The sequence below is a fragment of the Acartia tonsa genome, chromosome 8 (genome assembly GCF_053477335.1).
Source record: "Acartia tonsa isolate MP-2025a chromosome 8, ASM5347733v1, whole genome shotgun sequence".
NCBI classification, from domain to species: domain Eukaryota; kingdom Metazoa; phylum Arthropoda; class Copepoda; order Calanoida; family Acartiidae; genus Acartia; species Acartia tonsa.
The window spans coordinates 724,682-751,230 of NC_137267.1; the positions used below are offsets into that span (position 1 = coordinate 724,682).

The 26,549-nt window shown below is 32.6% G+C and overlaps 1 protein-coding gene across 4 annotated transcripts in view; it reads left to right on the plus strand.

Annotated features, from left to right (window-relative positions):
• Positions 1 to 26,549, plus strand: part of LOC145325754 (uncharacterized) — a 183,972-nt gene that overhangs the window by 109,173 nt on the left and 48,250 nt on the right. For 2 of the 4 annotated variants that reach the window (XM_080168696.1, XM_080168693.1), the window contains exons 6-16: positions 1,563 to 1,653; positions 12,742 to 12,926; positions 13,406 to 13,518; positions 16,366 to 16,475; positions 17,272 to 17,335; positions 18,615 to 18,673; positions 20,847 to 20,928; positions 21,284 to 21,355; positions 21,688 to 21,920; positions 22,165 to 22,333; positions 24,606 to 24,660. In XM_080168696.1, coding sequence (XP_080024822.1) covers positions 1,563 to 1,653; positions 12,742 to 12,926; positions 13,406 to 13,518; positions 16,366 to 16,475; positions 17,272 to 17,335; positions 18,615 to 18,673; positions 20,847 to 20,928; positions 21,284 to 21,355; positions 21,688 to 21,920; positions 22,165 to 22,333; positions 24,606 to 24,660 — 1,233 coding nt within the window. Of the gene's footprint in view, positions 1 to 1,562; positions 1,654 to 12,741; positions 12,927 to 13,405; positions 13,519 to 13,593; positions 13,669 to 13,768; positions 13,828 to 16,365; positions 16,476 to 17,271; positions 17,336 to 18,614; positions 18,674 to 20,846; positions 20,929 to 21,283; positions 21,356 to 21,687; positions 21,921 to 22,164; positions 22,334 to 24,605; positions 24,661 to 26,549 lie in introns of those variants that run through there. The other 2 variants (XM_080168695.1, XM_080168697.1) reach the window with 2 other exon arrangements.

Here is a 26,549-nt window from a genome sequence, read left to right on the forward strand (position 1 = left end):
AATTGCGTAATTGATAGTTTGTGCAACCCAAACAAGTTGTTAGAAGGTTTGTTTTTGCTACTAATGAATGAATACATCCATAAACTTTTGAGGACCAAATTAATTTACAGTCATCTAAAAAAACCTATCAGTAAAACATTTGAAGTTTACTTTTGCTTATACAACTTTTCAAATTGATCTATATTTAAGAAATTTAAAGTCATGGGGCACTGTTATCGTTTTCGAACGAACTGACATACAGACTGACGTACAGCCAATAAAGACTTGTAACGTATCTGCGTTACTTGAAAGAGTAAACATAAAAAGAATTTAACTGAATCTCATTTTTTTCACATAAAAGTATTTTACTCTCCTTTTCTTAAAATACAAAGAATTTCTAAATTTTAATAATGGATATAGAAAATACGTGGATATTATCACATAGGAAAAAGTGAAGTCAATTTAGATGCTAACATGTATATCACTTATTGGTCAGTTGGTTCATTCAGTTGGAGGGGAGGGGATATCGTTATTTTAGCCAGCTACAAGTTTCATTCTATTAGAGTACATGATAATCTTTTGGAAGATCCAATTAATAATAAATCCATTGTTACTTATTTTTTGTTTTAACAAGAAATCATAAAAAAATCTTTGATGTTCTTTATACTGTAACAAGGATGACAACATCCATAAAAGCGAATCACTGAAACGGTAGGACAAACGGACATTAACGCTTGTATAGTGTCTGAACTGAATAATCAGAATATAAAAGTATAAGACTCGAAGCAAAACTGTAAGTAAATTTGTTGCAAAACTGCTTGATACAGGATAATGTTTTTGGACATACTTACATTTTTAGGACTTGATTATAGAGTTCCTTCGCTTATAAAATTGTTCTTTGTTGTCCCAGGAATCAATATACCAAAAATCAGATCAAACGGATAATTAGATCACATAAAAATTTGTTGTTAAAAAAGTAGAAAAATCAATATGTTTAAAATGGACGCACGGACATTCTGGAAATGATTATAGAGTTGCTACGCTTTTTAAATCGTACCTAACTACTACAGGAATCACCATGCAAAGTTTGAAATCGATAGGACAATTTTAACATGCCTAAATTAATGAATAAAAGCTATCTATTTCGGACGGACGTACGGACGGACGGATGGACCTACCCTAATTATAGAAAAGCTTCGCTTTTAAAAAATTAAGTTATAATAAAATAAAATTAAATTCTAGTATCTAGGCTTTTCTTCGAGTTTTTAACAATCCACTGCACTTGTAGCGTAATTTGAAGAAAACAATCGTACATGACTTAAAACAAAAACATACACAAATTGAACACAGTAATAGTGTCTGACTGATTATGACGTAACAAAAAAAAATAGCCAATGAGAGGTCGTTATTGACCAATGGTAAAATTTATGGTGGCCTCTCATTGGCTAATTTTTTTTGTTACGTCATAATCAGTCAGACACTATTACTGTGTTCCACAAATTGAATTATCTAGTCGAAATTGGATTCTGCACTTGTTGTGTGAATTAAATAACAGCACACATAATATATTCTATTTTTCGTAGGTGAAACCGAATAAGAATGCGTACACACTGACCTATAGCGGGCTGGCAGCATCCCTGCACCAGGAAACTCCAGAATCTGGTTCTTTGCCAGGTAAGATCAGTTAGGAGCTAGGAGGACTAGTAAGGGCTATTTAACTAATTTTAGAAAGCAACAGATTCTGTCTTTTGCAGCTAAAAAGAGATTTTTTTTACATTTAGTAGAGTTACTAATTTACAAATCTTGTTCAATTCAATTCTAAATTCTGTTTTAAAACTCTTAATTTAAGCCTCTGCAGCCATAACTTTGCAGGAAACTATATTTACGGAGTATTGCGAGACTTTACTTAAAATAAGTTTAAGATTTTTTTCAAAAAATTCTTCCTGAAACTTCGATAAGAAAATTAAGATGTAATGCTTCTAATCAGCGTTGCGGAGCCGTTTGATTTTGGTGCGGCTCCGGTCCAGCTCCAGCTTCGGCTCCGACCTAAAATGAAGAAAAAACTCGACATATTTTTACTTTTGAAGGTTTTAAAAGTTAATTTTTTGATAAAAATGGACTTGAAAAACTTAATAGGGGCATTTGCATATGACAAAATATAGTTACCAAATTATTATTTATAAAAAATCTCTTTAATTATCTAGTCCGGAGTCGGAGCCGTTTTTTAACGAAAATTACGGCTCCGGCTCCAGCAAAATATGGCGGCTCCACGGCTCCCGGCTCCGGCTCCGCAACACTGCTTCTAATTAATTGTTAATATGATCCACGAGAATACTCTATAAATTCCTACATATGTACCCGCCTGTAACAATGCATTTAAAGCTCTTCTTCTAAAATGTGCAATCAACACATAAAAGATTTGTGCATTTTAAAAATGAATATTCATAATAAAACAGCTTTTTACACCTCTTTATGATTTAACAAAAAAGGCTTTTAACTATCTTTAAGTGACTTTTTTATTAATATGTACAAAAACAAGGATGACAACATCCATAAATGCAAAGCAAAGATGAATAGGATAATTTTATCATACAAATAGATTGTGTCACTTAAGTTAAAGATCAGCATGTTTTAAATGGAAGTACGACTTTCCGGTAAAGAGATAGAGTTGCTACGCTTCTTAAATCGTGCCTACTTGTATTTAGGAATCATCATACAAAGTTTGAAAACAATAGGACAATTTTAATATACATAAAGTAAAGAAAAGGCTAGGTCAATGCAAATAACAATTTAAAATAGCTAGTTATAAGTTTGTAATTTTAACAGTAAAGCTTAACATTAAAATAATTTTACTTATTAGATTCATCATTTAGACAAAATCAATTTTTTTTTCTCTGGAAATTATTGTTTTTTTTTATGAAGGTTAATCTATTACGTTTATTGTTTATAAACTTTTATATTGGGGAATTTTCTATGAATAATTGATGATAAATAGCAATATGGTAGGAAATAAATGAATAAATAATTAGAAAAAAAGTTTATAAATAATGTAAATAAAAAGTTTTAAGATAGATTACAATCAGGGGGTAAGGGGATATTAGACTGTTTATTTTAACAAAAATTAATAATAACGTTTTATTGATCGTTGGTTTAACAACTATTGTGACTTTTAATCAATTTTGATTGGTTAGTTTTTTAAGTTGAGTAACCAACCACTTATTGCAATCTATAGAAGAGGTACTTTTGTGTATCATCATTGGGGATGTCAATTTATCGGCCATTGTCTTATCCCTTTAGATCCCTGGATTACAATAGGTGTACAATGGTTTCCGTCAAAGTTTTCTTATTAGCCCAAAGACAAAAAAGGAAAAAAAATAGGTTTATGCTAATTTATTCAAGATAATTAAAGGAAAAGTGTGGCGGTATGATATGGCACATTTCTTAATGCAACATAAACTTAGATTATTTAAACAGAAGCACAGTAGCTTTACAGGAAAGCTTCCCATTAAAAAAGCAATAATCATAGAACCTTTGATAGAAAAAATAACTAAAATGAAAAAAATTAAATTTTCTCTCAAAACACCCACACTTAAAATCAAAAGATAGAGAATACTATTGTTGAGAGTAGAACTAAAAATCAGATTTTCATGTTCTCTAATAAAGTGAATCTTTTAGCGGGCTAAAATCCCATTATTTCCCCTTTACCCCATCCCTTCCCCTCCTACGAGGATTAACGGATTGACCAATGAATGAAAGAGGAAATAGCAACGTAAATTGAAAAAAGCAAATATGTCTGAAAAGGTATAAAAGGAAAGTATGTAATTAATAAGGACCTTAAAGGATAAGTCAATTGACGCTTAATTGATATAATTTCCCAATAATCAAAATTATTGGTTGAAAAGGTTGACATTTCGAATTTGGAAACCAACCAATCGAAATTCAATAAATGTACCCAAAGTATATGAGCTATCGAATAAGAAAATGTAGTTATAAAACTTTTGGTTATAGTGTAATTTATAGTCCAATAAAATAAAATTTAATTTTTTAAAAAGTTTGAAAACTTATTCCTTTCCTTTGATGAAAGGTTAAAATAAAACTTGATTAGTGGAAAACCAACTTAACCCCATTAAACAATCAAAAACGGTAAAATCCAAAGCTAGATTTTTTTTGTGAGGATCCAATGTTTTATAAACATACTCTTTCGTTCAGTGGCTCAAAACTTTGGGTACTTTTAAAAAAATCTTGTTAGTATCCAAACTTTTGAACCATTAATTTAAATCTATAGAGGGCGTTTATCATTCTTTGTGTTAGATGTACAATAATTTAAAGTACAATGTCTTATCCCTTAAGATCCCTGATTTTTAAAAACTATTGGCAGTACTACTTTACGATTATTTTTTACTAGCCAACAAGTTACCTATATAGCAGCTATGCTCTCAAAAGAAAATCAGTTTTAATTTGGTGAAAATATCAAATTATACGCCTACTATCGCTTATCATTAACCTACTATCTTTTTTTTAGGAGCGAAGCTACTCTATGATTCACTTTGCCTGTCTGGCCTTCCGTCCGTTCATAAGTCCGGTCGTAACGCTGTGGTGTGTTCTTAAAAAAAAAGTGGGGACTTTAAAACTATATCCTTAACCTGTAAAGTATTGAGATATTTTTGTCTTTAGCGAAAGATCTTGCTCACCGCTGAACAAATATGGGTCTTCTTTACAGTGAAGCATAGGTCCAAGAAAGGTTTTTAGCTATTTTTCTAGAGTCTAATATAATCTAATCTTAAATGACGGTCGTTTTTTCACCCCTTTGAAGCTAAGATTAGCATACCTCTACATTTTAGTATAATCTTAATATAAAAGAATTTTTTAAAAAGGTTACTTTTTTTAATATAGATTGACCTCAAGGAGGGACGTGACATTGGGCTGTTTATTATACTTGTCCATATAGTTTTAAACACACGTTATCTTATTTGTTGGTGTAAGAACTTTGTGGACTTTTATTGAATTTGATTGGTTTATTCATTAAGTTGAGGGTTCAAACGTTTCAACCACTAATTGTAATCTACAGTAGGGGAATTTTTGTGTATCATCATTGGAGACGTATACCAATTGTTATTGTCTTATCCGTTTAGATCCCTGGTTGACGTTACTCCCCTTAATGAACCGATGTAAAGCTTCCTTAGAAGTGATATATTTCTACTACAGATTGATAGCTGGACATACTTACATATTATCTCTCTAACTTATCCTTATGGTTTCTACTGCCCAACTAAAAAGGATGTTTCCCCATGAATCTAATTCCTATAATTTATCAATTTATTTACAAAAAATAAGGTTTTAAGAAGAAATTTTGTAAATTAAAAAAAATTACTGTTTTCAATACTAAAAAGATGAAATGGACTGAAACCATCTCCAGGCCTATGTAAAATGTAGAACTTGATAGGTTTAGTAGTTAGTGAGATCTTAATGTACAAAGAAAGACATAATATAATTAAATAACAGATGAACGAACCAACCAATCGATGTATATTTCAAATGTTTTATTAAATTATGTGGGTTTGGACCAGTTATCTAAAAGAAAGGATGATACCAATAAAAAATTGTGCAAAAAAATTACAAGTCAGTTTAAATTCAGGGATCTTTAGGGATAAGACAACGAACGATAAATAATGTACATTCCCAAATGATGATACACATAATTACCTCTTCTGTAGATTAAAATTAGTGGTTGAAACGTTCAAACACACTTAACTTAATGAACCAGCATATCAAACTTCACTAAAGTACCCAACGTTATTAATCAAACGAATGAGAAAACGTTATTATAAAACTTTGGGGACTATAGTAAATAAGAGCCCAATTCCTATATCTCTGACTAAGAATACAGTTATTGCAAAAAGAACATCTTTGGTTTTTGTCGTTAAATTTATGCAAAAAAAAGTTATATTTGCATATTTTACAAAATATGTTTTATTTGTGTCTAAAGTCACTTTTTAGTACTTAGTAGTGTAGCTTCTTTATTATTTTTAATGTAAGAAACATTTTTGTTGTGCTGTTATTTTTTTTGTGGCGGGGGGGGGGGGGGGCTTGTAATTAAATTTAGACGTGTATCTTAAATAGCAGCCCAAACAATTATGTGCCTTTACATATAGTACCTTGTTGAGCAGTGTTAACTTCCCTTCCTTTCCCTCTTTATTTTTAAATTTTTAAAAAAAAATATCTTTTTTTTGCTGCTATACAATATAATACTCGCCTAATTTCTATACTGTGGCGATTCCAATGACCAATGAGCATCTACAATTACATTATAAAGAACTAGAGGCTGTGCCCCTAGCATCAGGGTATCTGTATTCAAAGGGGCAGAGAAGGGCAGCAGAGAGCCAAGAACCATCTCAAGACATAAATATAAAATAAAGTAGCCTAAAACCATCCAAGTGCCTATGTGAAGAATCCCTAAGAATCCGTATATTAATCAATTTCTGTAGTTATCCAAATCTTAAGCTAAACACAAAAAACCTTACTACTTTACATAATCAAATTAAAACAAGAATTGTCAATAAAAGGATTTGTATTTCAAAATTATCAAAAAAATTAAGTTTACTAATGATTTATGATGATGAGCAACTATTATATAATATTTGAAAAACAAATGACGACTGTTGCATAGACGCATGACATTCTAAAATTTGGGGGGAGTATTCTTAAACATTTTTCAAGGGTTACACGATAATGGACGATGAATTAATTTAATATACATCCCCAATGATTATGAATATAAAGTTTTTATACAAAGTTTTGGTACAATTAAAATTTACTGTCGACTGTCCCCTCCCTCCCACCCTGTTTACTGTTAGTGATGTATTAAAAAATAATTGTTACCTTAATCTACGACTCTCATTGTCCTTAAATGTTTCCAAAGGCATAATTATGGAAATATAAATCAATGTTTCACATTTAGAGAAAACTTTGCTTTTAGAGTTAGCCCCCAGTGTCAATTTAAAATGCTAGTTATGATATTGGTGTTTTATCAATTCCGCACAATGTCATAATCGTAAATATTTATAAGCAAAGTGTTAATGGATTTATTATTACTTAGATCTTACATCAGCTTATCATATACTCTAATAAAGTAAACTTGAAGATGGGCTAAAATAACGACCCCCCCCCCCAAATTCCCATAAAAGAAGTCAATGTTAGCAAGCTAAATTGACAAAAAAAATTTCTCCTGTCATGATATTCATGTATATTCTACAATTCATCCATTACATTCACATATAAAATAAGGAAGTAAAAAAAGTTTTAATCAATGAAAAGAGTAAGAACTGTATATTGACTTTTGAAAGTAAGAGTACACTCTATTATATAAATAAGTAAGTTTTTTTTGCTAATAACCGCTGAACCAATTGGGTTCTGTACTTTAGGTAAGCTTTACTTAGGACCCGTGGGGATATTATGCATTTTAATCTTTCTATTTTCATGTTTAAGTTATAGTAGAAAGTAAGACTTTGCGGAAATGTTAAACCCTTGTGATATTTGAATGTCAAAATTACATTACGCGAACAACTATGTATACTAGACGCAATAAATTGCTAGGTAGTTGTGCTTCTTTACGCAAATTTACGCAATTATTATAAACTAGCGGCTACGCCCCTAGAAGCCTCTAGGGTTACTTAGGGTGTTAAGGGTTTAGTGGACTCCATAGACGTCCAAGGGTGGGGGGTAATGGGGCGATTACCCCCCAAACGATTTTGGGGGTGCCGTAGGCACCCCCAAATTTTTTTTCATTTTACCCCTACCCTGGGGGTGCCGTAGGCACCCCCAATCATTTAGGAGGGGGTATTATTAAAGGAGAATCATATTGGTTAAGCAGTTAGCGAGATCCTTCGTTACAGAAAAAAATGCTTACTACTTTGTATAATTTTAAATTTCTATAAAAGTTTATCGTTTATTTAAGAATTATTATTAACTTTATAAACTACGTAAAAATGTTTGATGAAAAATTAGCGTATTTTCTTTCTTGAAAAGTTGATTAATGTATTTTGTCAAATTTTTATAAATTACTCCTTCTTTCTTGCTAAATATTAATTTTTTCTTTTGATAAAATTGAGTTTACAGTAAAGCATAGCAAAACAAAGATGACAACGTCCATAAAAGCGAAGCTCTGAAACGGGTAGACTAACTCTTGTAGAGTGTCCGAATTGAGTAAGCAAAATATAAATTATAAGTTTTGGCAAAAAATGTATGTAAATTGTTGCAAAACGTCTTAAATACAGAATACTGTTTAAGTTACATTTTTTGAACTTGATTATAAAGATGCTTCGCTTTTAATATTGTGCCTTGTTGTAATAGGAATTAGTACTCCAAAACTCAGATCAATAGGATTATTATATCTTACAAAAGTTGTTGTCGAAAAAGTTTAAAATCAGCATGTTTTAAATGGACATACGGTCTTTCTGGTAACGAATATAGAGTTGCTACGCTTAACTGTTATAAGAATTATCATGCAAAATTTGAAATCGATAGGACAATTATAACTAATTAAAGAAAAGGGCTAACAGTTACGGACAGTTACCCTAATTATAAAAAGGCTTCGCTTTTAAAAATGATACATACTTTTATGTATCTTTCTTTGCTATATGTTTCTTGTATGTGTTTTTGTTAATATTAGCCCATTCAATGCATATTAATGGGTTTTTATGTCAAGCTAGCTTAATAAATGTGTATATACCAATATTTATATAGAGGAGGGAGGGGTATATGGCAGTTATATTTGATCAGAAGCGTGTCGTCAAAGGAGTAGTATCTTCCAACTTGTACAATTTTGGGGTGTCCATCTCCTTACACCGCTCAACACCTTCCTTGACACAGCCAAGGGTTGTGATTTGCAAAACCCTTTGCACGCCACTGTATTTATTTGTAGTACCTTATTGCCTCCAAGATTAATAACTTCAAAGGCAGATTTTAGACAAATTTGAGGAAGGCAACTAAGATAGAATATTTCTGTTATCACTGCGCTACTTTTCTTTTTCTATTGCTTTACAGGGGGGGGGGGGAGGGTGAAGGGGAAAAAGCTGTTTATTACAATAGTCCCCAAAGTCTAGTAATAACGTTATCTAATTTGTTGGCTCAACAATTTTGGGGACGTTTATTGAATTTTAATTGGTCGGTTCAATAAGTTTTAACCACTAATTGTAATCTACGGAAGTAATAATTTTGTGTATCATCATTGAGGATATATATAAATTAATCGGCCATTGTCTTATCCCTTTAGATCCCTGGTTGTTTTATGCTAAGAGGAAAAGAGATTGATAAAATGAAGGCGCCTTTTGACACCTTTCAGCATTAGGGCCATAACTTAATACCTAAAACAAATTTATAAATATTTTTTTACCAGAGAGGAAGGGGACAACGGGCTGTAAATTTTTTTATAACTTCGTTAACTTTGGGATATCTTCTTAAATTTTGATTGATCGGTTCAAAACTACTGATGTCTCTTCTTTTCAACTAATAATTTTAATCTACAGAATGGGTGATTTTGTTTATTATTATTGGGAATTTGATGAATTTATCGCCCATTGTCTTATCCCTTGAGATCCCTGATTTTTAACTATTAAACATAAAAGAAGGTGTATCAACTTTTTTTTATAGCTAGCCGGTTCTTTTAGTAAGTAGTAGATGTAAAATTTTTCATAGAATTCAGATATGCAATCGTTTTTTTGTAGACCTATTATTTTTTAAGTAATTTAAGTTTTTTAAAAAAATGATTAAGTCGGTTTTAAGGTACTAAAACGCAACAAAATAAAAGAAGAAAATGGCCAGTAAGAACAAAAATAGTAAGATCTTTAATTTGACACTTTACTTTTAAAATTCTGTTGAGTAATTATTGAAAAAATCTATTTTTTTAACCTTGTTTTAATAAAAACTTTAGACCTAAATATTTTCTCAAACAGACATAAAAAACATGGGTTCATATATACCTTTAGAATCAGAAAAATATTACGAATCCATTGTAAGCAAAATTGAAAAAAATAAAAAAATAAACAAATGACCAATTATATTTTTTGTTCAGGCAACACTATTGTCTTCCCTTTTTTACCCCCTCTTTACCCCCTTCTCATTTTTATACTCAATTCAAGAATTAAGACGTTGCCTGTACAATATAATATGATATTTTCATATAATTCCTTTTATTGTAGTTTATATACTACATTGTAAACTTTTTTTTTCAATTTTGCTTACAATGAATTCGTAATATTTTTCTGATTCTAAAGGTATATATGAACCCATATTTTTTTACCTGTGAAATAATAAAATTAAGTTCAAAGTTTTTATTCTCATGGGTTTAAAAAAATCGATTTTTTCAATAATTACCTGACAGAATTGAAAAAGTAAGGTGTCAAATTAAAGATCTTACTATTTTTGTTCATAATGGCCTTTTTCTTTTTTCTTTTTGTTGCATTTTAGTACCTTAAAATCGACTTAATTTTTTTTTAAAACTTAAATTACTTAAAAAATAAGAGGTCTACAATAAAACCGATTGCATATCTGAATTCTATGAAAAATTTTACATCTACTACTTACTAAAAGAACCGGCTAGCTATAAAAAAAAAGTTGATACACCTTCTTTAAAATATTTATTTTTTCGACAAGAAACATACATTTTTTGAATACTTTAATCATTAAAAGGTGCAACGGTTAACTCGCTAAGTAAGGACTTATTTTCGAGGCAACGCTCCTTAAGGGGCGATTCTTTGTTTTTTACACAGCAGCTTTTCTCCTATTTCTAGCCCCTGTGAGGGGCTCTAACCCTGCGGGGCCAATTGTCTAACCCTGTGGGGCAATCACCTAACCCAATATAACCTAAAGCCATTTGAATAATACGACGAATCGCCCCTTAAGGGGCTTTGCTACAAAAGGGACTATTCCCTTTTTTTCTTCTCAAAAGTATGTTTGTCAGGGCTCCTCTTTTGATATTGAGTTTTGAATCTTTTGTTGTGGTTTTTGTCAGGGAATAAGGAATAGGCAGGGATCTAAAGGGATAAGACAAAGGCAAATTAAGCGATGTACATCCCCAATGATGATATACAAAATTAGACCTTCTGTAGATTACAATTAGTTGATGAAACGTTATGTCACTCAAATTAATGAACCAAACAATCAAAATTCATTAAAAGTCCCCAAAGTTGTTAAGCCAACAAATAAGAAAACGTTATTATAAAGCTTAGGGGACTAGTGTAATAAACAGCCCAATGTCCCTCTCTCTCTAAATTTATCTCTCGTGAGCTGTTCCTGTGAGCTGTTCCTGTTCCTTTGTTCCTGTTTGTGTGTGTGTTGAATAGATATATTATTACTTGGATGTTGCACCAGATTGTCATGTACTCTGATAAAGTGATGCTTGCAGCTGTCTAAAATAACGACAAACCCCCATCTACCCCCCTTTGCCAAATTCCCCTCCCTTCTACTGGAGGAACGAATTGACCAATAATGAGGACCATTGTAGAAATCTAAATTCACGACAAAATTTTCGCATGTAAATTTATCCACGTGTAATATATCCTTTGTGTGAAGAATAGGGTTATGTGGGTCAAATATATAACCAGTCAAAAATTATTCTCAAGGCACGAAACAAGTTTTTTTCTTTACATCTTTTTAGGATTGCAGCTACTCTATAGCTACTATGGATGTCGAATATACGTGGATACTTTGACAGGGGAGAAAATTCTCGTCAATTTAGCTGGCTAACACGGATCGTTAACTAGTCAGTTCGTTCATTCAGTAGGAGGGGAGGGGATGGAGTAAAGGTGGTGAAAGGGGGAAGGGGAAATCGTTAATTTATTGCGCTGGAAGTTTAACTAGAGGAGTCGGGACATATGTAGGACTGTAGCTTTTTAAAAGCGAAGCTTTTCTATAATTAGGGTCGGTCCGTCCGTACGTCCGTAACGGATAGCTTTTTTCATTAATTTAGGCATGTTAGAATTGTCCTATCGATTTAAAATTTTGCATGGTGATTCCTTTAGTAGTTAGGTACGATTTAGAAAGCGTAGCAACTCTATTATCATTACTAAAATGTCCGTACGTCCATTTTAAACATGTTGATTTTTTACTTTTTTTAACAACAAATTTTTATGTGAACTAATCATCTGATTGATCTGATTTTGGTATATTGATTCCTGGGACAACAAAGTATAATGTAATAATAAGCAACTCTATAATTAAGTCCTAAAAATGTTAGTATGTCCATAAGCATTATCCTGAATCAAGCAGTTTTTTAACAAATTTACATACAATTTTCCTTTGACCCTTATGAATTTATGTTATGATTATTCAGTTCTGATACTATTCAAGTGTTAATGTCCGTTTGTCCTACCGTTTCAGTGCTTCGCTTTTATGGATGTTGTCATATTGTTAGTTTACTAGCGGCTACTTGAGGTTAAATTTTAGGATGGTGGTAAAACCCTCCCCCAAAATAGATAAAACCTTTCCAGGTCCTATGAGAAGCTACATTGTAAAGGAGAACCATATAGATTCAGCGGTTAGCGAGACTCTTCGGTACAGATAAAAAGACAGAAAGACGTGACATCCTGTTACTTTAATGTAAGGATTGACTGATTTAAAACTTTAAAAAACTTAATTTGATTTTTTAGCTGGTTATTGCTTGGTTACTTATAACTTATGTAAATTGGTGGGTGTTGGGTTCGAATCCTAGATACACTGTTTTATACTAGACGTATTAAAAATATTAACAAATTTCTTTTATTTCAGAAGAGAGTCGGCTGACCACCTGGTCCAATGTTCAGCGGCACCGCACCTCCCTGGACCGCGGACGGCTGCTTTCCTTCCGGGACGACGATTTCGGCGGCGGCGGCTTGGGCCTCGGGCCCGACCATGCCTTGCTGGCAGGGGGCGTTGATGCGCCTCGCATGTACTTCAAGGACGCAGAAGACGCCAGGAATTTGATTGCTGCATTATTTTCCCGCCTTTTTTAAAGTTTTCATTAACCCATGCTATTTCATCCGCCATTCATTTATAAGATTTGCTAAAATGTTGAATTGATAGAAATAATATCAATAAAAATAGTTGCATTAGATCAAAATATTTATTATAAGCCGCTAGTATAATGTAAAGTAGCAAGGCTTTTTTTGTCTGGAACTAAAGATCTCAGTATTAGTTTTACTTTTCAGGGAAGTTTTATAAATGTACTGATGTGGTGTAAGCTATCCATCAAAAGAAAGGGGCGAAGAAAATAGAACTAAACAAACCCCAAACCCAATAAATTTATATTATATAGGTTGAACAATTTTAGTATATGTCTAACTTTCATATTTTTTAGCACTTTTTAAAATTAGAATTCATCTTAAAGATACCTAAGCAACTCCACTGACGAAATTTTTGGCGGGAAAATAATAAAGTAAACAAATGTCCTTCTAGAATGTTTTTGAGGGAAGGAGGTGAGCGTGGCTTGACCATGAAGGATCAGGCATTCACTGAGGAGACAGAACAGAACAATAATGCTCTTGAGGAGAATAATAAGAAGTCAAAGTAAGTACCATATTTATATTTTCGGGTACCCAAAGTTTTATAACCACGTTTGCTTAAAAACTTTGGGTACTTGACCATGAAGGATCAGGCATTCACTGAGGAGACAGAACAGAATAATAATGCTCTGGAAGAGAATAATAAGAAATCAAAGTGAGTACCATTTTTATATTTTCGGGTACCCAAAGTTTTATAACCACGTTATCTTATTCGTTTGCTTAAAAACTTTGGGTACTTGGCCATGAAGGATCAGGCATTCACTGAAGAAGAACAGAATAATAATGCTCTTGAGGAGAATAATAAGAAATCAAAGTAAGTACTGTCATTTCTATATTCTGGTACCCAAAGTTTTATAACCACGTTATTATCTTATTCGTTTGCTTAAAAACTTTGGGTACTTGACCATGAAGAACCAGGCATTCACTGAGGAGACAGAACAGAATAACAATGCTCTTGAGGAGAATAATGAAAATCAAAGTAAGCAATGGAATTTATATGTTATTGGAAAATGAGGGGTTATTGGGCTGAAAATTACACCGGTACCCAAAGTTTTATATTCATGTTATCTTATTCGAATGCTAACAATCTTTTGGTGATTTTACTGAATTCCGTTTGGTTGGTTTAAAACACAGTAGTGTCGAAACCTCTAAACCAATACTTTTAAATCTACAGAAAAGGTAATACTTATATCATCATTGGGGATGTATATCAATTTATCATCCATTGTCTTATCCCTTAAGATCCCTATATAATAGAAAGATTAAGATCCCTAAATCTTCGTTTGTCCTATTTATTTTGTTTATGTTTGTATTTTTGATTAAATTAAAATTCATGTAAAAAAAAGAATGAAAATGTATTCTATGTTATCTAGGGCAAAGTTATATATCTTACAAATTTGCAATTTTGTGTAGATAGACATTTTTTCAAAGAAATAATCCATAAAGTATTATACAGTGGTTTCATTAATATCTTAAAACCTAAAAGTAAAGCTCAATTACTAAAAACTTTCCTTTAGGGTTAAATTTTAATATTTCTAATTGTAGATATACTATTACCATTATAGGTTTCATATTACAGAAAGTATAAGAACCATTTTCTTTCTTAAGGATTTATTTATTGTATCTCTCTTAACCAAAAAGTTTACTTAACTCTTTAATTGTCATGTTCAACCAATTAATTTTTTATTATACTTGTACTTTCTCTTTTATATCCTTCTATCTCTTTTATACCAGGGATTTAAAGGGATAAGACAATGGATGATAAATTGGTATACATTCCCAATAATGATAAACAAAATTACATATTCTATAGATGATAATTATTGGCTGAGAAGTTTGGATACCACTCGTTTGGAACATCCAATCAAATTTTAATAAAAGAACTTAAAGTTTGCGAGGCAACAAAAAAAGATAACGTGGTTATGAACCTTTAGATACCAATATAATTTCAGTCCAATGTTCCCTCCCTCCCTGTTTTTCACTGCTTTGAAAACCAAATATTGGGTACATGCCAAAATAAGTGAAACATCACTAGCGCAGAAAATCTTTTTCTCGTATTCATTCGAATCCGGTGGATAGGAACCGGTTCTCATGAATACGAAAAAACTATGTCTAGCATCGTATTATATCCAGTTTTCTACGAATATAAAAATGTACAATCTATAAGATTAAAACCAGTTTTTTTAGCCCAGAGGTGCTAAAATTGTAATTCTATATCCGCGGAAAGCTGTTTATAATACGATGCGAGAAATAACTATTCACAAACTATTACTCAGCACAAACTAACACATCATGAACCTTACTCTTATTATATATTTTTTGTATTGTGTCTTTCAAATAGTTACAGCGGCTACGCCCCCCCTAGAAGCCTCTAGGAGCACTTGAGGTTGTGGGGGGGGGGGGGGTTGTATTTGACTGCCCAATTTTTTATACTTGTAAAAGAAAAAGAGAAAAAGGTTTTTAAAAAAATTTCGGGGGGGGGGGGTAAGGTAATTTTTTTCTAGGGGTGATTTCTCTTGTCGCGGTGGTGGTAACCAACCCCAAAATAGTTATAAACCTTCCTTGGAAGCTACACTGTAAAGTAGAACAACACCGGTTCAGTGTTTAGGGACATCCTTCGGTACACATACACACAGACAGAGATCCTTTTTATACAAGTAATTTTTCGGAATTCAAGGCACACCTGCAAAAATAAGATGTTCCTACAATATCGTCAAATGCGAAAATAAGTCTTTTATTACTGGCTAAATATCTAAGTTTAATTAAAATATCAGGCTTTGTTGATTGATTTAAAAATGCTCACGATTACTTTGGTATTAATCCCATTGAATATTGCATATAGCTTTTTTTGTAAATATGATAGTACTTCTTTTTTGTAGGAATACCTATAGAAATTCTCTAGTTGTAGCCATTCATCTTTCTATAGAATTTTATAAATTTTCTGGAGCAAATATTCTAAATAAGACACTTTGTCTGCTTGTCAGCTTTGTACATTTGGAAAGTTTACTAATGTAAAACTAGTATTATGTGCCCCTAGCATAAAGGAGCTCTGTATTCGATGCTGTAGGGATGGGCAGGAAAAAACACTAAACAACCCGAAGATTTAAAGTTAAAAATAACGTAGCCTAAAACCAGCACAAGGTCTGTATGAAGCTTTCCTAATATTGAGAACTCAATTGGGTTAGTAATTATCGAAATATTTTTATAATAACATGCTGTAATGGTTATCTATATCAAAATTAAATTGATCATATTTTGCAGGAGTATGCTTAATATAAGCAAACAGCATCCGGCTCTGACCCAGCTGACCGTATGGACCACTAGCACATTCATCTATCTATCTATTTTGCAGGAGTATGCCTAACATCAGCAAGCAGCAGCCAGCCCTGACCAAGCTGACTGCCTGGGGCACTGGAACAGCTATCGGCGGCAGCCAAGAAAAATTCACTCTTGAACAGTCAAAGGAACGGATTTTAAAAATACGATTGCACCTCAGTTAGGTAGCAGCTTTTAGTGCCTAATAAAAAATGACGTCATACAATACAAATGACCAATGATAGGCCAGTATACATTATAATTGATCAATGGTAAAATAAATTGAATGACGTCATTTTTTATTTGGTTTTAATTGACTAATGTTAAAATGTATACTGGCCTTTCATTGGTCATTTGTGTTGTATGACGTCATTTTTTATTAGGCACTATAAGCTGCTTCCTCAGTTAAACCTGAAATATTGTATTAACATATAAGTAATGTCGACTGCATGTCATTAAATATAAGGGTCTACGGTTTACATATTATCTACGAGACATAATTCTTAACGCCAACATGTGAAATAGATATATAATTACTTGGATGCTACACTAGATTTTCATGTACTCTGTCCGCATATTCTAAATCCATTCAATTTACTATAGTGTAATTTTTTGATAGAAAGTACATAATTAGCTTAAAACCTGCTAAAATAGAATATTCTAGTTTATTATCAAAAAACTCTCTTTAAATTTGGCAATCATTAAAAATAAGTATGATTGGGTCATCATTATTATTATTAATTTTATAACAATGGATTTAGAATATACGTGTATATTATGACAGGGGAACAATTATCGTCAATTTAAGTTGCTAACATGGACATCACTTATTGGCCAGTTCGTTTATCCAGTAGAAAGGGAGGCTATAGGGTAAAAGTGTTGGATGGGGGGTGGTCGTTACTTTAGCCAGCTACAAATGTATATTTTAAATATTCGCGTGCACAGGAATCTGCGGCTAAAGAGGAGGCGAAGCTGATCAATCTGTACATGAAGGGCAGGGCTCAAAGGTAAGATAATTGGTACCCAAAGTATTATAGCCACGTTGCTGGCTTAAATAATATGGGTACTTTTTTATTGACTTTTGATTGGTTGGTTTAAGACTAGTAGTTTCCAAACTTTTTATCCAATAATTGTATCAACTGAAGGGGTAATTATTTATCATCATTGAGGATGCATTCAATTTAAGGTTCATTGACTTATCCCTGAGAAATTAACGTTACTCGTGGTCATAATTACTAAACAAGGATGCCAACATCCATAAGTAGCGAAGCATAAAAAAGCATGGATGGACAACGGGCAAAGTGATGTTAAAAGTAGATGTTCAGTGGTCATAAAAAAATATTAGAAAATCACGAAACCTGTATAAAAAATAGATGTATGTATAGCCGCTGGTAGTGCGCCAAAGTCGAGGTACCGGAGCGAGTCTCACTTACAGTCACCTTGACTACTGTATAGCGTACAGATGCATGACCGACAGACCGACGGATCAAGATAGTTGTTCGATCTTAAATAGCAGCCAAGAAAATCTCATTCCCATATAAACAACCCCTTAAATAGTGGATGTAAATATTCATTTATTTCCCGGAGGTAACCATTTATATCCCCGAGGTAGATATTTTTAGAAGATTTTAAAATTTTTTTGGAAGATTTTTGAATTTTTATTAATTATTAAAAGAAACTTGATATCAGGGATAAAAATGATCATAGCCGGGAAATAAATGAAAATTAAAAACCAAAATTAAACCACATTTTAGCATATAAAAATGAGTTTTTTGTTTAAATGAGAATGATATTCCTGTCCAGTTTTTTGTTCAGGAATGAATATTTCTTACCCTCGTGAATAAATGATGACCTATCGGTCCATCATTTATTCCCTCGGGTAAGAAATATTCATTCCTAAACAAAAAACTGGACAGGAATACCCCATTTAATCCATAGCATTACTGAATGATTGACAGACAGACAAAGTGAATTATAAAGTAACTAAAAATATGTATGAAAAATATTATTTTTCTAAAAAATAACACATGTTTATCAGGGAGGGAGGGGACATTATGCTGTTTATTGTACTAGTTCCCAAAGTTTAATAACGTTTTCTTATTCGTCGTCTTAACAACCTTGAGGACTTTTATTAAATTTAGATTTGTTGGTTTATTAAGTTGAGTGTCCAGACGATTCAACCAATGATTTTAATCAATATAAGGGATAATTATATATATTTTATCATTGGGAATTTATCGGCCATTGTCCTATTTCTATAAATCATTGCATAATGTTATTTTTTAGGAATAGTTGGAATGGTGAGGGATATCAGTTTGAAAAACAAGACCCAAATAAACAACAAGGTACTTAGATAGATAGATAGATATCTGTATGGATGGACAGATAGGTAACTGGAAAGATAGATAGATAGATATTGGAATGGAGAGAGATATCAGTTTGAAAAACAAGATCCAAATAAACAACAAGGTAAAGGGTGTTAAAAAAATAACCGATCGCTCACAATTTGAACCACCATTAGTACTTCTAATCTTGGAGATTGACCTCATAATGTTTAGAGTTTTTGATGGGGCATGAAAAGACCTTTCTTTAGACACCTTAACAAGGTTTCTAACTCAATCTATGCAAATTTGACATAAAAAAAACATTCCCATCCAACTTTGAGGCATGACGGCTTTGTCCATTCCTAGTTCTTGATGATTGCCAGGTCTTTCTTTTTTATGCCAAATTAGCTAAAATTGTGTTAGAAACCTTGTTAAGGTGTCTAAATAAAGGTCTTTACATGCCCCATCAAAAACTCCAAACATTATGGGGTCTATCTACAAGATTTTAAGTACTTATGGTGGTTCAAATTGTGAGCGATTGGTTTTTAAAAAGACTAATTTATAATAAAATATGCACTTTCGGCGTAGGGCAAATTTCTCTGCAAAGGCTATGTCTTAAGCTCTAGGGCTCTGGAAGGGTGAGAAGATTCAAAATTCAATATCATTTTCTCATTGTCATTGCTTGGGCATGAATTGTATTCTTTTTTATTAGTTTTGGACCAAAACTGTAAGGTTTATATTGAAAAAAGTTAAGCGATTGGTTTTTATTTTAACACCCTTTACTTAGATAGATAGATAGATAAATGTATGGATGAATGGATGGACAGATAGGTAACTGGAAAGATAGATAGATATATGGTTGGAATGGAGTGGGATATCAGTTTGAAAAACAAGACCCAAATAAACAACAAGGTACATAGATAGATAGATAGATATAGATAGCTGTATGGATGGATGGATAGATAGATAGATAGATGAATATATCGAAAAATAGATAGTTGGTAAAGATATGTATATATATTTGTACTGAATGTCTAAACTAAACATTGAACAGAGATTTTATTATCTAATTAAGTCATACACATCTGCTTCATCTCTCTCTCTCCCTCTTTCTCTTTCTCTCTCTCTCTCTCTCTCTCCCTCTTTCTCTCTTTCTCTCTCTCTCTCTCTCTTTCTCTCTCTCTCTCTCTCTCTCTCTCTCTCTTTCTCTCTCTCTCTCTCTCTCTCTCTCTCTCTCTCTCTCTAACTCTCTTTCTCTCTCTATATATCTTATCCTTCTTTCTTTCTCTCTTCCTCCTTCACTCGTGCGCTCTCTCTCTTTCATATTTTTTTCTCTATCTCTCTCGCTCATTCTTATCCTTCTTTATTTCTGTCTCTTTTTCACTCTCTCTCTCTTATTCTCTTCTCTTTCTTTCTTTCTCTCTCTCACACCCTTTTCTTATCCTTTTTATCTCTCTCTCTCTCCTTCTTGCTTTATCTCTCTTTTTTCTCTCTCTAATCTCCTCTGTCAAGTCTTAACTTATTTTGTCCTTTATAAATTATCTTGTTATCAAAGGCTAGTTTCAATTCCGTAAGATGATTTAAACCATAGAATTTATAAGTCTTTTTATTGTCAAAATATCTTATTGACTCAATTTAGCAAATCCAATAAAAAGAAAGAAAATTTGTTCTTTTTATTTTTAATTTCTTTTTATATTTTCTTTAGCAACACTTTTCAGAGAAAAAATGAAATACATTATAAAGGTATTTCTCGTATTCATTTGAATCCGGTGGATAGGAACCGGTTCTCATCCATAAGAAAAAACTATGTCTAGTATCGAATTATATTCTGCTTTCTAGTTTCTACGAATATAAAAACCAGTTTTTTAGCCCCGAGGTGCCGAAGGCACGGGCTAAAAAACTGGTTTTAATCTTATAATTGTACACTCTATATCCGCGGAAAGCTGTTTATAATACGATGCGAGAAATAACTATTTATTCAAAAACTTGGTTGGTTTCAAACCAGAAGTGTCCTCTTTTTCAATCAATAATATGAATCTACAGGTGGGGTTATTTTGTTGAATATGATTAAGGGTACGTTATCAATTTCTAGTATCTTGTCTTATTCCTTAAAATTTAAAAATAAGAGTAAGAATGTAAATAAGAAAGAGCCGTCTATGAACTAAAATCCTTACTAAACTATCTTCTGTTTCAGGAGCCATAAAGAGTCCCCTTACGGCCAACCCAGGAACTAATCTTGGCGCCAAAGAAAAAGATGCCATAAATGAATTTCTAAGGTAATGAATAATGAAATTTATAATATTTTTTGGTTAAAATTCATCAAAGCTTGGAGTCTTTTATAATTCTATTTTTATTCTGATATCTTACAGGTAAAAGTTTATTTTGTGGCTGTCCGACTGCCTTTAAGCCGCTTTTAACTTTTAAACTGATTTTTTACATATCTTTGGTGTTTGAGGTCCGATTTTCAAAGTTTTTGTTAGTAATAATAGCAAAATTATATTTCCCATTTTTTCATGAAGGAATTTTATGTTTATAGATGAAAGCACACGTACAGCTTTGTTTGGCTATCTAAGATAGATTTACTAAAAGCCGGAATATAGATTGATTTACTAAAAGCCGTGTTTACTTTAGGAAATCCCGTCTGACCAGCATTGACGAGAATATTGAGCGTAGCGCCTCATCTTCTGATGATAACACAGTCAGGTATAAATCAGGGATCTAAAGGGATAAGATAATGGCCAATGAATTGATGTACATTCCCAATGAGGTTACACAAAATTACCCCTTCTGTAGATTATTATTGATAGTTGAAATGTTTGGACACCCAACTTAATGAATCAAACAATCAAAAGTCCCCAAAGTTGTTAAATGTTAATCCAACAAATAAGAAAACGTTTTTACAAAACTGAAGGGACTAGTGAATAAACAGCTCATTGTTCCCTCCCTCCCTGAATAGATAGTCAGACTTTTAAAAGAAATGTTAAGAATATAAGATGTACCATAATAGATAACTAACCTCAAACTCTATTTTTCAGACCAGTTCCAACTCCCCGACAACGCAGTGTGACCTCTATGAGCACCACCCCCTCAGCGGGCAACTCCCTGCAGTCCCCCACCCCCTCAACCTCGTCACAGAACCAGTCAATGCAAGGTGGGGGCGGGGCCCAGCTGACACGCCCCTTCACAGCGCCCACAGGGGGCGGAGCCCTTGCCCTGGGAGGAGGAGGGAGGGATAAACGGACCACTTCGAATAACTTTCCTGACTTAGGTAACTATTTTGTATCTATCAATCTATCTAAATATCTATATATCAATCAATATTTTTAAAAAAATATTACGTATAGAAAAAATATTCTTAAAAACTTTAAAAATATCAATTTATTAATCTATCAATCTACCAATCTATGAATATAGCAATCTATCTTTAAATCAATCTAACAATCTATCAATACATCAATCTATCTGTCTATCTTTTTTTATTAAAATTACAACTAATCTTTAAATTTATTTAGATTTCCTTGAGAACGACTGCGCCCTGTGGGACACCTTTTTCCATACGCGGCGGGTGCAGCGAGCCCACAGCAGTGTGCTGAACCCCAGCGGGGTGACCCACCCCGTGGAGGAGTATATGAGGAGTAGGGGCAGTAGTGCACCACATGTCAGAGATGCAAATTCACTCAGGTTTGTAACACAAGTTTGTCTGGCAGTCTGTTTGATTGTCTTTTTTTTATGTATATTTGTCTGTTAATCCTGAATTAGGCTCTGAGATTTTATTCTATTTATCTATCTATCTACATATTAGTCCATCTATTTTATCTCTCTAATTCTACTTTTTAAAAGCGAAGCTTTTCTATAATTAGGGTCGGTCCGTCCGTACGTCCGTCCGTACGTCCGTCCGAGATAGTTAGCTTTTATTCGTTAATTTAGGCATGTTAGAATTGTCCTATCGATTTCAAACTTTGCATGGTGATTACTGTAGTAGTTAGGTACGATTTAGAAAGCGTAGCAACTCTATAATCATTACCAGAATGTCCGTACGTCCATTTTAAACATGTTGATTTTTCTACTTTTTTAACAACAAATTTTTATGTGATCTAATTATCCGTTTGATCTGATTTTTGGTATGTTGATTCCTGGGACAACAAAGAACAATATTTTAAGCGAAGCAACTCTATAATCAAGTCCTAAAGATGTAAGTATGTCCATAAACATTATCCTGTATAAAGCAGTTTTTCAACAAATTTACTTACAATTTTGCTTCGAATCTTATACTTTTATATTCTGATTATTCAGTTCAAACACTATACAAGTGTAAATGTCCGTTTGTCCTACAGTTTCAGTGCTTCGCTTTTATGGATGTTGTCATCCTTGTTTATGTATATTTGTCTGTTAATCCTGAATTAGGCTCTGAGATTTTATTCTATTTATCTATCTATCTACATATTAGTCCATCTATTTTATCCCTCCATCTCTACTTTTTTAAAAGCGAAGCTTTTCTACAATTAGGGTCGGTCCGTCCGTCCGTCCGTACGTCAGTCCGTCCGTCCGTACGTCCGTCCGTCCGAGATAGATAGCTTTTATTCGTTAATTTAGGCATGTTAAAATTGTCCTATCGATTTCAAACTTTGCATGATGATTCCTGTAGTAGTTGAGTACGATTTAGAAAGCGTAGCAACTCTATAATCATTACCAGAATGTCCGTACGTCCATTTTAAACATGTTGATTTTTCTACTTTTTTAACAACAAATTTTCAAGTGTTCTAATTATCCGTTTGATCTGATTTTTGGTATATTGATTCCTGGGACAACAAAGAACAATATTATAAGCGAAGCAACTCTTTAATCAAGTCCAAAAATGTAAGTATGTCCATAAACATTATCCTGCTTCAAGCAGTTTTTCAACAAATTTACTTACAATTTTGCTTCGACTTTTAAATTCTGATTATTCAGTTCAGATACTATACAATGTCCGTTTGTCCTACCGTTTCAGTGCTTCGCTTTTATGGATGTTGTCATCCTTGTTTTTATTACTTTCAACCAAGCAACTTTTTATTCCATGAAATTATTTTTTCCATTTTCCAAAGTATAGAATTGATAAATAGTCTTGAACTTGAAAAAATCAGGAATCTAAAGGATATTACATTGGTCGATAAATTGATGTACATCCCCAGTCATGATACACAAAATTAGTTTCTGTAGATTGGTTGAAACGTTTGTACCAACCAATAAAATTTTAATAAAAAGTCCCCAAAGTTGTTGACGCAAAATACCCATAAAACATTATTATAAAACTTTGGGGACTTGTGCAATAAACAGCCCAATGTCTCCTTCCTTTCTGTGAAAAATACTCTGCAATTTATAACTTCCACAAAGAGTTTCATATTCGCAAAATGATCTGGGAGATAGGCGTCATTGTAATGTAAATTTATTTTAATTTTTTAAAACCACATTATTTTATTCGTTGGCTCAAAAAAATGTTATTGGTTTGTTCCAAACTTCTCAACTAATAATTCAAACCTACAGACAGATAATTTGTTGATCATTATTGGGGTTGTACCTCAGTTATCGACCATTGTCTTATCCCATAAAGCAAATTGATTAAAGGCGAGAGTAATTAATGTACAATGAAAATAAAGGAAAAGTCATGTTGTGCTGTGTTAATAATTTGATATAGTAATACATATAGCAGAAATGATGCAATACTCTTCCAATTTACCATCTTCACTTAAACAAATAATTTGTCATACAAAATTGATATTTTTTTGCAACTGAAAAATAGATCTTTACCTTTCATCTAATTCTTATCTATTTATGTATCTATCTATCTATTGATCTTTCTATCTATCTATCTATCTATCTATCTATCTATCTATCTATCTATCTATCTATTTATCTATCTATCTATCTATCTATCTATCTATCTATCTATCTATCTATCTATCTATCTATCTAGAATCCTGCTACCAAGTAGCCAGCAACATCTATTGAAACAGTCCCCGATATCTCAGGTAAGAGTTTTATCACACAGCAAAACCGGTTTTTAAAAGATGTTTAAGTCTAGCGGCTACGCCCCTAGAGGCCTCAAGGGGAACCTGAGGGAAGGGGGAGGGTTAAATTCATTTTAGTTTTACAAAGAAAAATTATAACATATTTTGGGGGCATGTGGGTCATTTTTTTCTTTGTGCGATTTCTCGTGGGAGGGTGGTTGTACCCTTCCGAAAATAGTTATAAACCTTCCAAGAACGACCTATGAGAAGCTTCATTGTAAAGGAGAACCATAACGGTTCAGGGTTTAGCGAGATTCTTCCGCACAGACAGACAGACACACACTCAAATGCTGTTACTTTTATATAAGAATAATGTGTTAATTATATAATAAAAATTTCCAATTTTTAGACACCCTAGAAAGATTAATCGGTTAACTAAAACAAAAATTTAATTTAATTAATTTAAACTTTGTTAATTCATTAAAGTTTGAATAGTCATTTAATTTTAAAATTATTAATTCGAAAAGTCTATCCTTATAATACAGTAACAGGATCTCGATAACCGCTGAACCGAAATGGTCTTCCTTTACAGTGTAGTTTCTCATAGGTCCTGGGAAGGTTTAGAAATATTTTGGGGGATGGTACCATCTAACCAATACTATGGTCTGATTGTCCATACATTGGTTTCCCTTAGGCCTAAATAATGGATTTGGGATCTAAGATAAATTAGTTTTGTCAACTTTGTAATGTCTTGCAAGGTGTTTCACCACTCCCGCCAAAAGTTTCACTTTTTCTAATTATCAGAACTGCAAATTATTGGGGGGGGGGGCACGATTTGTTACCATTCTTCAAACCCTGGACCTATGTGAAGCTTGACTGTAAAGAAGAACCATATCTGTAAAGACAGACTCACAAACTCAAACTTTTAGATAAGGAACTGTAGGGATAAGACAATCGACGATGAATGGATATACATCCCCAATGATTCTTTTGCGTTCGTGATGGGACAACGTCTTGGGAATTGTTAAAAGCGAAGCTTTTCTATAATTAGGTTCGGTCCGTCCGTACGTCCGTCCGTCCGTAACGGATAGCTTTTTTCGTTAATTTATGCATGTTAGAATTGTCCTATCGATTTCAAATTTTGCATGGTGATTCCTTTAAAAGTTAGGTACGATTTAGAAAGCGTAGCAACTCTATAATCATTACCAAAATGTCCGTACGTCCGTTTTAAACATGTTGATTTTTTTACTTTTTTAACAACAAATTTTTATGTGATCAAATCATCCGATTGATCTGATTTTTGGTATATTGATTCCTGGGAGAACAAAGTATAATGTTCTAAGCGAAGCAATTCTATAATCAAGTCCTAAAATTGTAGGTATGTCCATAAATATTATCCTGTATCATAGAGAAAAAAATAAAAGAGAGGAATCGAAGCAACTAGAAGACGAAAATAGGCAGTGGGCCTAGAGGCCTACTTAGCGCTGTTGCCGCGCAAAAATTTATTGCTATTCCACTACTTTTCAAATGGGAGGATTAAAAATTATTTTAAAAAATATTTTTTTACTTTTTACTATTTCCATATTTAGGGCAAGAATATTAGATTAGATATTTTCGTTTTAATGTTTTAATTAAAAATTACATAGAATTTTATTTTTATTTAAAAAAATGTGTTCATGAAAGATGAATCCATCTATTTCTAAAAAGGGGGAAATTTTTTTCATAATGAACATTCAGCTGATTCTGACCGCCCACGGCTGTTTGCTAAATATCGCTTTTCTTTTTATTCACATTATTATTTATGATTGACTTACAAAAAGCCCTGGGCGGTTTTTGATTTTCGTCTGCTTCTAAATTTAGGGATGGGGAAGTAGTATTTTACCATGAAAAAGGGGTGAGTATTCATCCTC